The sequence below is a fragment of the Homalodisca vitripennis genome, chromosome 2 (assembly GCF_021130785.1).
Source record: "Homalodisca vitripennis isolate AUS2020 chromosome 2, UT_GWSS_2.1, whole genome shotgun sequence".
Classification (NCBI taxonomy): Eukaryota; Metazoa; Arthropoda; class Insecta; order Hemiptera; family Cicadellidae; genus Homalodisca; species Homalodisca vitripennis.
In genome coordinates this window covers 171,311,517-171,326,514 of record NC_060208.1, presented here as the reverse complement: position 1 = coordinate 171,326,514, position 14,998 = coordinate 171,311,517, and the positions used below count along the sequence as shown (strand labels likewise).

The following is a 14,998-nucleotide window of genomic DNA, read 5'->3' as shown; positions in this document are numbered from 1 at the left end:
AATAGTTATTTTAAAATTGATATCAATAAATATTCTAATAATTTAGTTAATAATTTAACTAAAATGCCCTATTTTATATTTTCTATGTTTACCTCTTATACCGTATTTATAATAAAAATTAGCTTTAAACCTAAAGAAAAATATATTTTATAAATGTCTTGGCATCAAAGGAAAACTATGGATTTCACTAGCGTTGTGTGAAGGGTTAAATTTTAATGAAATTTATTTAAGATACAAAGGAACGTAACTAACAATGTAAGAATTTGAGCAACGTCTTGAAGAAAGTTAATAAAAATGTATGTAAGAAACAAGAGACAGTTAAGAAAGTTTTGTTTCTCAAAAATTTGTCAAGCATAAAAAATACAAGTATAAAACTAACATTATTATATTTATTCTAGTATTGTAGAAAATAGGTAATATTTGTATAAGTAGTAAATAACATTTTGTAAAATAAATGAATAAATATTTTTGTTTATATTGAATTTATTTTTATTTTCCATAAATGATCCAAGTAAGAATTTCTGTGGAATCAAATACTTTTTAAAAATATTCTAAACCCACTTTAAAACGTTGACTACAGCAGACACATTACGGTACAGAAGCACATTGAGGGTGGTCTGTTTCACTATAGTTAGCCACAATGTTGTTCGATAAGAAGTTTTACTAAAATATTATTTGGTTTTCATAGTTATATTACATTACTATGGCATATAAGCTATCAGTATACATAAAATATATATGAATAGTCGAAAAACTAAGTATGGTTGAAATAAAAATATATTGTATTCTAAATGGCTAAATACACCTCAATTCTTACCATTTAGAACGGTTTTCTTTTAACGTAAAAGTAATCTATTTGTGTTTTGGATGTTTTCTGAGATGGCAAGAAATCATTTGCAATGATTTGCAAAAAAGATCATGAAAGTTAAATTAAGCCAGTTTTTGGTATTTTAGGGTGTATTTATAGTTAGTACCTACTACTATGCAAAACTAGAATAACAATAAGTGTATTGTAAATCAGATATCTAAAAAGGTGTGACAATGAGCTCCAGTAACACAGTTAGTATTTTAATGAAACAACAAAAGACTTTTGGAAACGAAAGCAGCTTCTTCTTTCAACTTTAACAGCAAGCAGTGTTCCCAATGACAACATGGAATATTGTTTTTGTATATAAATTGATTTGGAAACTTTTCAACTATTCAGTAATTTTTTTTAATGTGACCATGAATGGAAAGAAGAGTTCTATTTTTCAGTTTTAGTATTAGTATTGTAATGAAACAGAACATTTCATTAACACACCTAATCAAAGTATCACAAACTTTTTATTGTGTAGAAGTAAAATTTAAACGTGAACAAATTTCTTTGTTTTGTTATCTATGAACGTTATATTGCATCCTAGTAGTATGAGAAACTTAGTATGTTATTATTATAGAACCTCCTCTTTTGATTAGCATCAAAATAACATTACCTTACCTACAGAAAATTGATTTTATTATGAAAATCATCAACATGTTAAATGTCAACACAACAGACAAGTGACATGTGATATAATATATAGGGTTACATTAGTGAAAAAGTTTTGCATTAAGAGTGAATTTGTTTGTTGCAGCATTCAGAGCAAACTTATCATGGTAGTTCAGGATTTGTGAGAAAGAGCGAGTCTGGATTTTATATAGTCAATCTGGACCGACGGGTTTATGAGATCGACAAAGTAATGCCAGAAATGGCTGAAGCACAAGATATCTCATCAATCTGTGAAGAGCTCTTCTGTGGTGTTCCAGTGTTTTCATGGAAATTCATGTTAACTAAGTAAGTTCTTATTAGATCTTTGAACGTACTTCAAGCTATTAAGGCAATAGCAGCTGACATTTCTGCTTATTCTTCTCCCTTCAACTAACTTAAGAGTTATCACAAGATCCTGTTATGGTTACGAATATTTTACACCCAATGCATCAGTGATAAATCCAGATTATAATTTCAAAGTCGGTATTGGTTGTGGATATACATTATTTTTGTTATACGGTGTGTTCAAAAAGTATCGTGAATTTAGAATTTTTGCGGGTTACGTATATTCGAATTTTGATTTTTGTGTGGCTTTATGTTGGTACATATGTCTCTCACTTATGTTGACAATTTCGGCCATTTTGAATGTTCAGTTAATTGTTGACAGCTGCTTTGCTTGCACGTTTTTTGGTTTGTCTTCGAGTTTTACCTATTCAAAAAAAGGAACAAAGAACCTGTATCAAATTTTGTGTGAAAAACAAAATTAAGTGCGCGGATGCATTCCGAATATTGACTGTGGCATACGGAGAAGCTACTTTGGAAAAAAGCAATGTTTATCGGTGGTACAAAATGTTTTCAGGAGGCCGAGAAAATGTGAACGACGAAGAGCGTGCCGGACGCCCGAGCACTTCAACAACAGACGAACAAATTGATGAAGTGAACAAAATGGTATTGGCCAATCGTCGAATCACCGTTAGAGAAATTGCCGAGGACTTAGGCATATCGATTGGCTCGTGTCATTCGATTTTAATCGATAATTTGGGCATGAGACGGGCAGCCGCAAAATTCGTACCAAAATTGCTCAATTTCGATCAAAAACAGCATCGCATGAACTTTGCTAATGAGATGTTGGAATCTGTCCGCGACGACCCGAATTTGCTCCAGAGGGTCATAACTGGTGACGAATCGTGGGTTTATGGTTATGACATAGAAACCAAAGCTCAATCATCTCAAGCTGCCGCACGAACCAAGACCGAAAAAAGCACGCCAAGTTCGGTCGAATGTGAAAGTTTTGCTTACAGTTTTCTTCGATTGCAGGGGCGTGGTACATCATGAGTTCTTGCCACAAGGTAGAACGGTGAATAAGGAATATTACCTGCAAGTTATGTGCAATTTGCGCAAAGCAATCCGCCAGAAATGCTCGAATTTGTGGAAAAATAAAAATTGGCTTTTGCACCACGATAACGCCCCTGCTCACACATCGCTGCTTGTACACGACTTCTTGGCCAAAAACAACACACTAATGATACCGCAGCCACCGTATTCCCCAGATCTGGCCCCCTGTGACTTTTTCTTGTTCCCGAAACTGAAGAGGCCCATGAAAGGACGATGCTACGTCACACGATTGACGAGATAGAGACGGCATCGAAGGAGGAGCTGAACAAGATACAATTTTGAAGTGCTTCGAAAATTGAAAAAAACGTTGGCACAAGTGTATAATATCCCAGGGGGATTACTTTGAAGGGGACAAAATAGATTTTCACAAATAAATAAATAATTTTTGAAAATACACAAAATTCGAGATACTTTTTGAACACACCGTATAATGATAGAACATGTCTTATGTTAACCATGCTTACAAAAGCAGTTACAGTTTTAAGTATTAAGGCTTATATAATTTCAATTTTGAATCTGAATAAACATCTATGCCATCTACTAACTCAAGTTTTTCTTCTTAAGGACGAATTTATTAGTACTTCATTAATTATCCTACTTTCACTACTAGGATGCATTAATTCAACATCAGTCACTGGCTAGATCTGTAGCATCATTAATTGCATTGAGATCCACCAATACGGAATAAAAATTTGAAAATTTGCAACAGAAATAAAAAAATTAAATTCACAGAAGTTTTTGAGAATTATGACTTTTTATTGATGGAGATCTTCTTATAAACCAGTTTTTTAAGATCTCAAGATAATGACAGTTCCCTGTTTAATTATTTTCAAGACACTGATAATGGTTCAATGTAATTACCAAAATTTGCCCAAATCATTGAAACAACCAAAAAATAAGAAAGGTCCAGTAACTCACCCTTAAGGCACAATGGTTGCAATGTTTTCAAATTGATAATATCATGAGATAGACTGTCAAAAGCTTTACATAAATCAATGAGCGTCATTCTATAAATGTCACATTTTTTAAAATTCTTCAGGCTAATAGTAACAACTGAGCTAAGGTAGTCAGTTCATCCTAACGCCATACTGACGCAAATATAACAAATTATTACACTAAAAACAGTTACAGAGCTGGCAACAAAAAACTTCCAGGATTATTTGTATCTCCTTTCTTAACACAGGTGTTATTACACATTTTTAAGACTATTAGGGGGGACAAATAATGAATAAAAACTATATTAATTCAGCACAATAGTGGTTCCAAAATAATGTTGGCAAAATTTATAACAATCCAGTTGGATAAGCCATATACATCCTGACTCCTTGAACTGCCCATATTAACAATAACACTTTTGATGTTATCTACATAAATGGTTTCCCATTTAAAGTGTAAATAATTTAATTTAAAAGTACAGATGAATTTGTGTTTTCTCTAGGGGAGATACTGTGTATAATTTATTCTTATTTTCTCGACCAGTTTCCCTTCTAATACAGTAACAGTTTCCAGGCAGCTCTAACTCATGTTATTAGAAGACTTAATAACATTACTATTTGCTTCAATCTTAGCTTTTTGACAGTTTAAACTTACTGATTTTTGAAAGTATTACATATAGTAGTCCCTCTATAGTCCAGCCCTGTGCCACTCCAGTTCCTTCAGTAATACGACCAGTAGACAAAGGCAGGGTGTCATCATAGCCATCAATTTGCGATCCCAGCTAATAACAACAGTGTATTTTACAGCATTTTTTCCGTTTTTGAATAGTGTGCATATAATAGAGGAAGTTTGTGAGATATTTTGGTGATAATTTTATTTTTTTGCTTATTGTGTTATTCATCATTTATGATGATTAGTATTTGTAGTGTTTTAACGATAAATTTTGTACTGTATAGTTAATTATAGTAACACAGTAATGTTAACTGTACTGTGACTTTATTTGTGGTTTGAATATTATCGGATATTGGAACAGCAGTTTATTAATTTTGTATTATTATTTCTTATGAATCAGCAGTTGAGTTATAAACTAAAGTTTCTAAAAGTTGTAAGTGATTTGAAACTTGGTCCGGACCAAGTGTATAATGCCGATGAAAGTGGACTTTTTGGAGGGGTTTACCTAAAAAAACACTTGTGCATAAGGCTCAAATTAGTGCTCCAGGCCGAAAGGTTTTGAAAGAAAGAATAACATATATGCTAACTTTTTAATTTTAAGACTCTATTGTACATCTTTATGGTAAGATTTGGCTTTTTGAGTTACATTACATTCTATTATGTAATTTAAGCATGGTTTTTTAGTTGAACTCCAGTAATCCAGCTTTTTGACTAATCCGACACATGTCTGGTCTGAATTATGTTGGATTATTGAGGGACTGCTGTATATTTTTGTCTTCCTCCTTCTTGGTTATTTTGTGTTTATCATGCAAAAATAACAGAAAAGAGTGCAAAGCTCTCGATTGAGGTGTAAACCATTATTTACTAATCCTTTGCGGCTTCTGTTGTTCTACATTAACTATTGGATAAGTTGAGTTAAAACAATCACAAAATACATCAATACAATAAGAAAAAGATAACTCAACATCATGAGTAAGGTAAAGAATTGACCAATCCACCAGCTCAGACTATTTAAGACATTTTTAACTTATTTTTTGTAGTTAATCTTATATAAATATGTTTTATTTTATTTTATTTTAGTGATGGTTATGTTTTGATTTGCAGTTTGTTTCTTTACATTAGATGATTTTAGTAAGATGTTTGTAATGTTGATGAGATATTATCTGACTTGATATTTTGTCTTTTATAGAATTCACAATCGACTTGAGATAGAAAGTGTTTGTTGGATTTATTTTAATGTAATCCGTAGTTTGTTTGGTGTTGTATTTAAATTACAGAATGAACTGTTCTTCATATTATGAGCAAGATCATTAAAAACACTATTCGCTTATTTAGTCATAGAATTGAGAGGAGGATGATCTATCTGCAATGGTATTTCTAATATTTTAAAATTTGTTCTAGAGGTAACATGTACTAAACATGTAAATCCAAGTTACAAATTATGTTTGCACTACCCAGGTCATTAATACTGTTTGTTACAGCTAATAAAATAGCATGTTCCTGGCGAGTGAAATCTGTAGTAAATTCTTGTAATTACGGGTAAAGGATATAGTTAAAGGATATTGAGACATTACATACAACCATCATATGAAATTCACTATCATTAAAGTACATCTATTGCGGTCATATAATTTTACATCAGATTTGTTTTTGTTTTGAATTGTAATTTATATATTTTAATCAAACTATATATTTTTTAATTCATGCTTTCAAACAAGTTTAATACGTAGTAGTCTTACCATTTTCCACACTTAGTATAGTTATGAATGCTTTTGGTCTATCTGCTTACCAATTAAACATCAGTATCTTTGCTTAAAACGTCATTAAGGTAAATCAGTTGCATTGTGAAAATGCAATCGAATGCTAAGCTAGTATGACATAGATATTTTTTATTGCCATTAAACATGAGATGCAATAGGCAGAGTCACATAACAAGAATATGTTTTATTATCTCCATTATATGGAGAAGACACATTGTTTTAAGTCTTCAATGTGACTTTCACAAGCTCTCAATGTGATATAAATAAAATTGTGTCAGTCTTGAAATTATTATATGCTGAAATACCAATTACACAAGGCCTTTTGTCCACTAAGGGTAAAGGTAAAACATGAACTCAAATTATACATAATACAAATTTGGTATGTTAAATATTACTTGTATTTATATGTTTAAATTTGGTTGTATATATTGTATGTACAAGTAGGGTCTTATAACACAAAATGAAATATTGTTATATATAAAGATATACAATTGTTAATTTTTTTAAGGGAATCCAAAAATATAAGGTGGATAAAAGCTGATTCACCAGTGATATACGATCAAACATTTTTGGAATTCACTGGATACAAAACTGTAAGCAAGAGAGAAGAAACACATGAAATCAGAAGACTGCATTTCAATGTGTCAGGTAATTGTGTTATGAATTTATTGAGTGATATGAAGGATACTTATTATTTAATTCAGGATAATCTAATAATCTTTTTATAAACAAAATCCTGTGGTCAATGATACTAGAGTAAACTGCCAGAAATAACAAACTTAACTGTAACAGTTAACAATACAATATCATTCTTTCGTGAGTTGCAAGCCCACAGGAATTTGGCTCTTAATCTATTAAGACTGTGAGACCAGATAGTCTGAAAAAGGGCATTAGACATTTTTCAGATAGCTTCCTTGAAATGCGCTAGAACATCTCTCAATCATAGGAAACTATACTACAAGAAATTTGTCTATCAATTGCATTGTGCTGTTACTAAATCGATTTTCATCTTACGTTTAGTCATTATTACAAAGTACTCTGTGATTTTGGAAGTGGTTGTCAACGTTCTACAAAGTAATTAAATTATCAATATAGTAAATAGTTATTTTTAGATTTTTATCAGTAAATACTTGTAATTTTAACAAAAATTCCCAGTTTTATATTTTTGTGTTTACTACTAATAGCATATTTATAATAAAAATTAGCTTTGAACTTAAAGAAAGATAATTATATATACAAACTAATTTAAATATTAATGTTAGATTTTGTATTTAACCCTTTTAGTGCCAAACAAAATTTTCAAAATTTGTACCAGGAATGCCAGGCATACACATGCATGTTTGTACCAAGATTGCCAGCCACGTTTAGCCAAAATGTACCGTAATTCTTTAAACAATTGTAAATACACTATTTTTTAAGATAAATTCATGGGTTTTTTTTTGTTTTAAACTTAAATAGTTGTATTTTGTATCCTGCACATTATTTAAAAAAATTATTGTGTTTATTACTTTAAAAAAATTAAATTATTAGTATTTAAAATTTTTTATTTTTTACTTTTTTGAGTTTAACTTGTGATACACAACAATAAAAAGAACATTGGAAAAACATTGGTTACATCACTGAATTCCTATTTTTATTCTATTGAAATTTACAAACTTTCAAACTGATAAATTAAAAATTGTGAAAGTACAAAAAGAATATCCAAAAGTGTGCTAACCTGGAAAAACACTCCGTTTTGCCTAATCTGTTAAATGTCTTCTTGTTTTCTTGAAGGTCTTAACACAAGAGTCAAAATATTTCACAGATCAATAGGCTAGTAACTCTCTTGAAATAAATAAAAATTGTTCTCTAGGGATCACTTAAAATAACAAGTAAAATGTACAAAAAAAATTACATAAAAATGTACAAAATAGAAAATTTTTAGAGAACGTTCAGCAGAAGTGTAGAGGGTAACACTTGGTGTGCACTCCTCTCTTACATTTAACACACATATAGGATGATTTTTTTTAGTTTTCCTCCTGATTTAGTGCTTGCTACGTTACATACACAACAGTTTTTTTCCTTTTTTCTCCAATTGTTTCAAAAAATTGTTGACAGCTGAGAAACGAAATGCACAGAATAGCCAACTTTAAAATCAAAATATGGCTACCTAGTATGACTTATAAACTGGGTAATATAATTATCGGAAAGATCGTTGTATTGCGATTCTAAAACATTACAAGTATATTTATTTTGACTAATTAAAGTAATTTTTATTTTTTTTTTGCAAAACGTCCGAAAATACAGACGCTGGCAAACTACACACAATAATCCAATGTCCGAAAATTCGGACGTTGGCACTAAAAGGGTTAAACAGCTTATATTAACTTAAGTAAAACAAACAATGTTATTTGAAATTGTTAATATTAAGAAAGTTATATTAATGAAAAACAGAGTGATGAGACAAAGTTAGTTAATTGTGAAATAGATAACAGGGATAATGTATTTTGTATTTCAACTGTAATAACACAGGATCATACTTAGGCCCTCAGGGCTATTTTCTTTTAAACCTTTCAGATTTCTATTGCACAATCTTGCTGGTGTTAGTCTAGATTGTTGGAGAAAGTAGGAACTCAGCTAAAAACAATAATTATTTTTTATACAGGATGTAACGTATTAAGTACTATTGTAACAGCATACAAGACAATTAAAAGGTTTAATGTAATGTATAATATTGTTTTTAATTGTTATCCATTTTTAGTATTTTTGTTATAAAAAGGAACTATTTTTATCTTAGACTGTCCACTCCTCAAAAACCCTCAATTTCCTAAATATCCATGCAAAGAATTTAACTCTTGCGTGGACAATACTTATATATTTCGGTCTAGACAGGGTTTGAACTTTTATTATCTAAGACCTAATCAAAATGTCTTGGGTTTTGTGGTCTTGCACATTAACTACAGACAATATTTTTTATTTTGCTCTTGGATTTACTATTAGTGTATATGCATAATGCTTTATTGTTTGTTGCCAAAGCATACAATATTTTAAATATAAGTAAATGTCTTATAATTTTCTTAGACAAAAATCTAGTTTGCAGCTGCCAGGTTGAGAGATTCTGTTGTTAGCTTATCAACACTTATCATTATTGACTATGTCCAGGGCCAGACCACATGCACCTGATAGTGTGGCCGAAGCCATCAGTCACACTGGTGGGCTGGTCTTTCACGGACTCACTGCCCTCTCACACCGCTATATGGGATGGGAGACCTGTCTATGTCATCAACTGTGTCCGGGGGTACTCGCCAGCTCATCTGGAGGTCCACTTCGATCTTCAGGTACAAAATTAAGTTAGGTTACTGTTGTTCAGCTCTCAGTACGAGTTATTAAATATTTAATTTAACATTTATAAGCCAATGGACATAAATAAAAAGCATGAAATAAATATACCTTTACAATTGTAGATATTGATTTCAGAAGTATCTATTGTAAGGAGCACGAGGGAAATCACTTATTTGTTATTATAACCAAATTACACTTAACGTAAGTTGCATAACAGGGGCTGATGAACCTGTAATTGTACAACAATCACAGTGTTTATTTGAGTTGAAACAGAGTGTCTTATTACGAAACAAGATGCCTGAGCTCCAGTAACAAGCCAGAATTGTTTTCACAGTTTCAATGCATTGAGTGTATATAAAGACATAGTTATGTTTTATACTTACTAGTGTTGGTTTTTGAGGTTTTTACTGCTTTTGGATGTGTTAGAACCATTTTTACACAAATTCATTACTAAATAAATCTTAGAAACGCTTGTTAATCCAAACAGCTATCCACTTTCATTGAATTGTGTTGTGGTTGTCATAAACAATGGTTTAGATGTCACTAATAAATTCTTCTGTTGAGTAAATAGTCCTCAACACTGTCTTGAATTTTTCATTATCTTCTATTATTTTTATTTCTCCTGGAACGATATTGTATGTTTGGGCCATTTATGTACTTTGGACCATTTATAGCTTTGCTGGGTTTTACATGATTAACACATTCACTGCTAATACGTAAAGCATAAAATTGACTAGGAGCTAAAAATTTTGAGTCAGTTTTAATTACCGAATGGTGGTATATATCCTTAGTTTGGTAAAATAATTGCATTTCGCTGCACCATTCCATGTACTAGTGACGTCATAGTTTCCGGCCTGATTTCGGGCCGGCCGCTCCTGGCGCAAATTGAACCCATCGAACCGACTCGAAAATTGAATAATACACACGAAAAACTTATAAGACATTGTTTTTATGGTTTATCACTGCTTTACAAATATTTACAATATATGTAGAACCCCTCCCACCACCTTTTTTGTCTCAATTTACAAGTTTTTGTGGAAATTTTAAAAGCATTTGACGGGGCAGAATACTTTTTTCTCTGGTCCGGCACAGCACACATATACAGTTCTTTTTCTGATTCCATTTTTGGCGCAAACACCACAATGCTTTCTTTGTCTGTTGCCCTGCGTGTCTCTTTCCTCAGTTTTCACAAGCTTGTGCAACGCATTTCTTGGTGGCGTTCTGAGTGGCTGTTCTGGTGCTGGGGATAATAGGGTCCTAATCAGTTCATTGCGGAAATCATATAGTGACTTTTCTTCTCCCGCTATGCATGTTATGTAGAGCCAACAAATTGATGACTAGCATTTACGTGAGAATATCTTTTTATACCAGCGAATGCTCTTATGCTCACACGGGTAGAAGAGAGCATTTGGTCCCCATGGTACACCCCTTTTTATGTGTGCATTGTACTGTACAATTGGAAGTGGCTTCTTCTCTTGGTTACGTTTATTCACAATTGTCACCATAGTGTTTTCCAACTCCAAGGAAATGTTTAAAACATGCCCCTTGTCCCTCCAATGCCTCACCATTACTCTTACTCTTACTCTTACTCCCAGGGCCATTTATATCGGAGGTGATATTTAGCCGCACCAACAAAGCTCCTCCATCTTGAACGGTCCTCTGCATCTTCCTCTGAAGCGCCCACCTTCTCCATATCAGCCTTCACCTGGTTCCACCATCTCACTTTCGGTCTCCCACGGGGTCGTCTTCCTTCTGGGTTATCGTACATTACCCTCCTCAGTTTGCATTCCTCTTCTCTTCTCAAAACATGGCCTGCCCAACGGAGTCTTCTGCACTTTATTTCTCCTATTACATCCGTACTATTGTAGAGCTCCCTGATTTCTCTATTATGTTTTCTTCTCCATACCCCTTGTTCATATGATGGCCCATAAATTTTACGTATACCACCATTACACATACAAAATGAAACTAACAGGAACTACGCTATAATTAGCAAAAAATACGATAACTTGAAACTGATCACGTAAAAGTATTTAACAAGACGAGCGCCACACGTGAACAGCAATAGATGTACTCCCGACAAGAACTGACCTCACACTGAGGTGTATGTGCCGACAGTCGTAGTGGCCCTATAACGGGCTGGCCACTTGGCGCCACAGTCGGGCCCAAGGACAGAGCCTTGTGGGACACCATAAGAGATATCCAGACTAGTGGAATAAAGATTATTAAAAGTGACGTACTATTTGTGAAAGCTTGGTTCTTTTTACATGATAGTACTGCAACTTGTTTAGAAGTATCTCATCAGAAACGCAATTGAAGGCCTTGTTGAGACCACAGAAGGTGACCGCAGTAAGGTTCCTTCCCTCAAAGCAATGTAAAACTTCACCATCAAGCTTAATCAATGCATGTGTGGTTAACAATCTTTCCCTGAAGCCAAATTGACAATTAATTATTAAATTGTTAAGTTTTAAATAATTTACGAATTGTTTACAATAACAAGTTCTAGAACCTTAGAAAATGGGGGTATGACAGAAATGGGCAAATAGTTATTGAAATAATATTTTTTTCCTCCCTTTTTGTAAATTGGAAAAATGTTAGTGACTTTTAGAACCTTGGGAAACTTTTTGTGTGTAATGTATATATTAATTAAAACTGTCAAAGGAGATAAAAAATTAGTTTGTTACAATGTCTTACAAAAACCATATTGTCAGGAATAGTTTTATTGCCTCGTAAGACAAGTGACTATTATGTGCAGAAATTTGATGGTTCACAAGGGTTTCTTTCACATTTTTACAAGCATTTGTAAAAAATTTGTTGAAATCATTAGGCTTTAGTTTGCTTTAATTTACATCTACTTTTTTATTTGTTTTACTAAGAGAACTAGTAAAAGTGGAATAGGATGCTGTAGACCGAGAGAGATGAAGGTGGATTGTTGATGAGGTCCAATACTACCTTGAGTATCCGTTACCCATGGTCATGGGAGTAATAGTAAATAAGTATTAAAAAATATTGATAGAAGGACAATTAGGTGATAAGAATTTGTATGTGGCTAAAATGAAATAGGAATTTAGTTTTTGATACTGTGATAAAGTCTTGTGCTGACATGGGAATGATTGTACAGGTTGAAGCTGAGGTGCAAGTTCCATTCGCTGTGTTTACAGCGATTGGACACTACCTACATGATGAGTTGTACTTCACACATCAGATGAAAAATTTCCTGTCCCGATTCCCCTCCTGGAGTGTTGTCACCCCATGGATCACACAACTCATCCAGAAAGAGTTTTAGACTTGCCAAGACTGGGATCGTAGTTTTAGACTTATAAATATGTGTATAGAACTACAGATAAAAATCTTGTAGAACAGTCCAACCCACCAATTTTGTGATATCTCTGATTCTTGAGTTGCTAAAACGCTGCGTGCTCAAATTTTGCCCCAACGAGGATCTGAATTAGACATATAGAATATATATATATATATATATATATATATATATATATATATATATATATATATATATATATATATATATATTTTCCTCTTACAAACTGTTAGAAAAAGTTTTAATTTCTTTAGTGACTGTTGTTATTCCTCAAAGGAAAATGGTTTCTTCCAAATCAAATGTACGTTACGTAAGTTTTTAATGTTTTCCATAATTGAACATTTTTGTATAGGCTTAAGTTTTTCAATGTTTTTTACTCTTGTATGAAGTATTTCCAATGTTAAGTATAGAAAGGATTACAGGAATTCCACAGACATTTATCGTCATGTAGTGTCACAGCAGAAATTGTTTAATATATTAAACCGCTTAGAGATAAGCGCTGATTCTGACTTTTTATAGTGCAAAATTTGAATGTATCAACTTGATTGTGACAGCATGTTAATAAATAATGTTTACACATATTCTATAAGCTTTAAAAGAAATTATATTGGCTCTCTTCTATTTTTTCAGATGATATAACCTGAATTGGGTTAAACTTGCAAGAAAGTGAACAAAACAAGAAATAGCCTAACATCTCAGATTCCTGTTCACACTGTGTTGAAGCATTGTGTACAAAATTTGGACTATTTCATTTCAGTCTCTCTGTGGAGAGCAATCTTGAGTCAACAGATGTGCTGATAATAAGTATCCACCTGTGCACGTAAGTTGAAAGGAACATAGCTGTGACTATTATTGTGATTGGCTGAAGTTTAACAAACCAATGACCAATATGACCAACAGGTATCAACATAGCTTCTTTATCACTGGATGCCAACTTTACAATACACTTCTTTGTTGAAGTTATTTTCTTAATCAATTATAAAATCGTTCTTATTGTTGTTCGATAATAATAGGGAATAAGTACTTCTAAACATTCCTACTATAAATAACTTAAAAAAGATAGCACCAAATTATCAAAAAACTGGCAGCCTGTAATAAAGAAGCCATATTAGTTACTGTTATATTGGATGTTGGTTCGTTAAGCCTCATCCAATCATGATACAGCTCCACAATTTTCAACTCTTCTATACAGACGGAAATGCATTATTGGCATTTTTGGTTTAACATTTGTAAATTAAAGATGGCTTGTCATAGTGAGGCCAAAATATTTAAAGAATTAAGTTTGTAAACAATGTTTCAATGAGGTGTAAACTCAAAATCTTAGATGTCCATTCATGGGATTCTCCTAAGCGTCATTGAAACTTGTCACTGGGTAGGCTGGCACAATTTCTCTTTTGTCTGCTGTGGGAGTAAAACAATCTTTTCTGTATGATTGTCTGTCTGTCTTGTCTGTCCCTAAAATGTTGCATCCAACCTCAGTGAAGTAATACATGGTGTGGAATGTCCTACCTTGTTCAGCAATACACTGGATATTTTTACTCTACCACTTCTCTAATGTGTATTATAATTTGATGTCATTGTTAAGGTGTTCAGTGCCAAGTTTCATGATTTTTTCACTTTTCTGCATGATTAACTTTGTTTTAGGTCTTGTTGCCTGAAGAAAAGAGCAAATGGCAGTTATCAATAATTCCATTTATTTTTAGCCATTAATAATGACAAATGTATGTAAAATTCCTGTTATCAAGGTCATTTATAACACTAGGCAAATATATACCTCTAAGTTCAAAAATTTGAAATTGGCATGCTGCTTAGCTTTAAATAAGCATTGTAAATGTTATATACGATTCAAAATGTGTTGTTGTTCAAAAAGTTATGAGACAAATGTAATAATTTAATATTAATAATAGAACAATTTTTATTTTTTAAAGTAATGTATTTTTAATTGGGCTATTGAAATGGTAGTTTTTATGATCATAAAAAGTTATTAAAATTGTGGTTTTGAGTAATGTTTCTGCAATACAGTGATTGTAGAATTCACATAATATTGGATGTTGGCACTCAGATGTCATGAACATAAACAGTCCAAATTTG

The 14,998-nt window shown here is 32.3% G+C and overlaps 1 protein-coding gene across 3 annotated transcripts in view; it reads left to right on the top strand.

The window, feature by feature from the left end:
- LOC124355026 (endoplasmic reticulum metallopeptidase 1-like) overlaps window positions 1-13,075 on the top strand; it is a 57,765-nt gene extending 44,690 nt beyond the window's left edge. For all 3 annotated transcript variants that reach the window (XM_046805920.1, XM_046805921.1, XM_046805919.1), the window contains 4 exons: window positions 1,611-1,810; window positions 6,776-6,915; window positions 9,409-9,584; window positions 12,710-13,075. In XM_046805920.1, coding sequence (XP_046661876.1) covers window positions 1,611-1,810; window positions 6,776-6,915; window positions 9,409-9,584; window positions 12,710-12,874 — 681 coding nt within the window. In that variant the 3' untranslated portion in view covers window positions 12,875-13,075. The remainder of the gene's footprint in view (window positions 1-1,610; window positions 1,811-6,775; window positions 6,916-9,408; window positions 9,585-12,709) is intronic.
- Window positions 13,076-14,998: the final 1,923 nt, after the last annotated feature.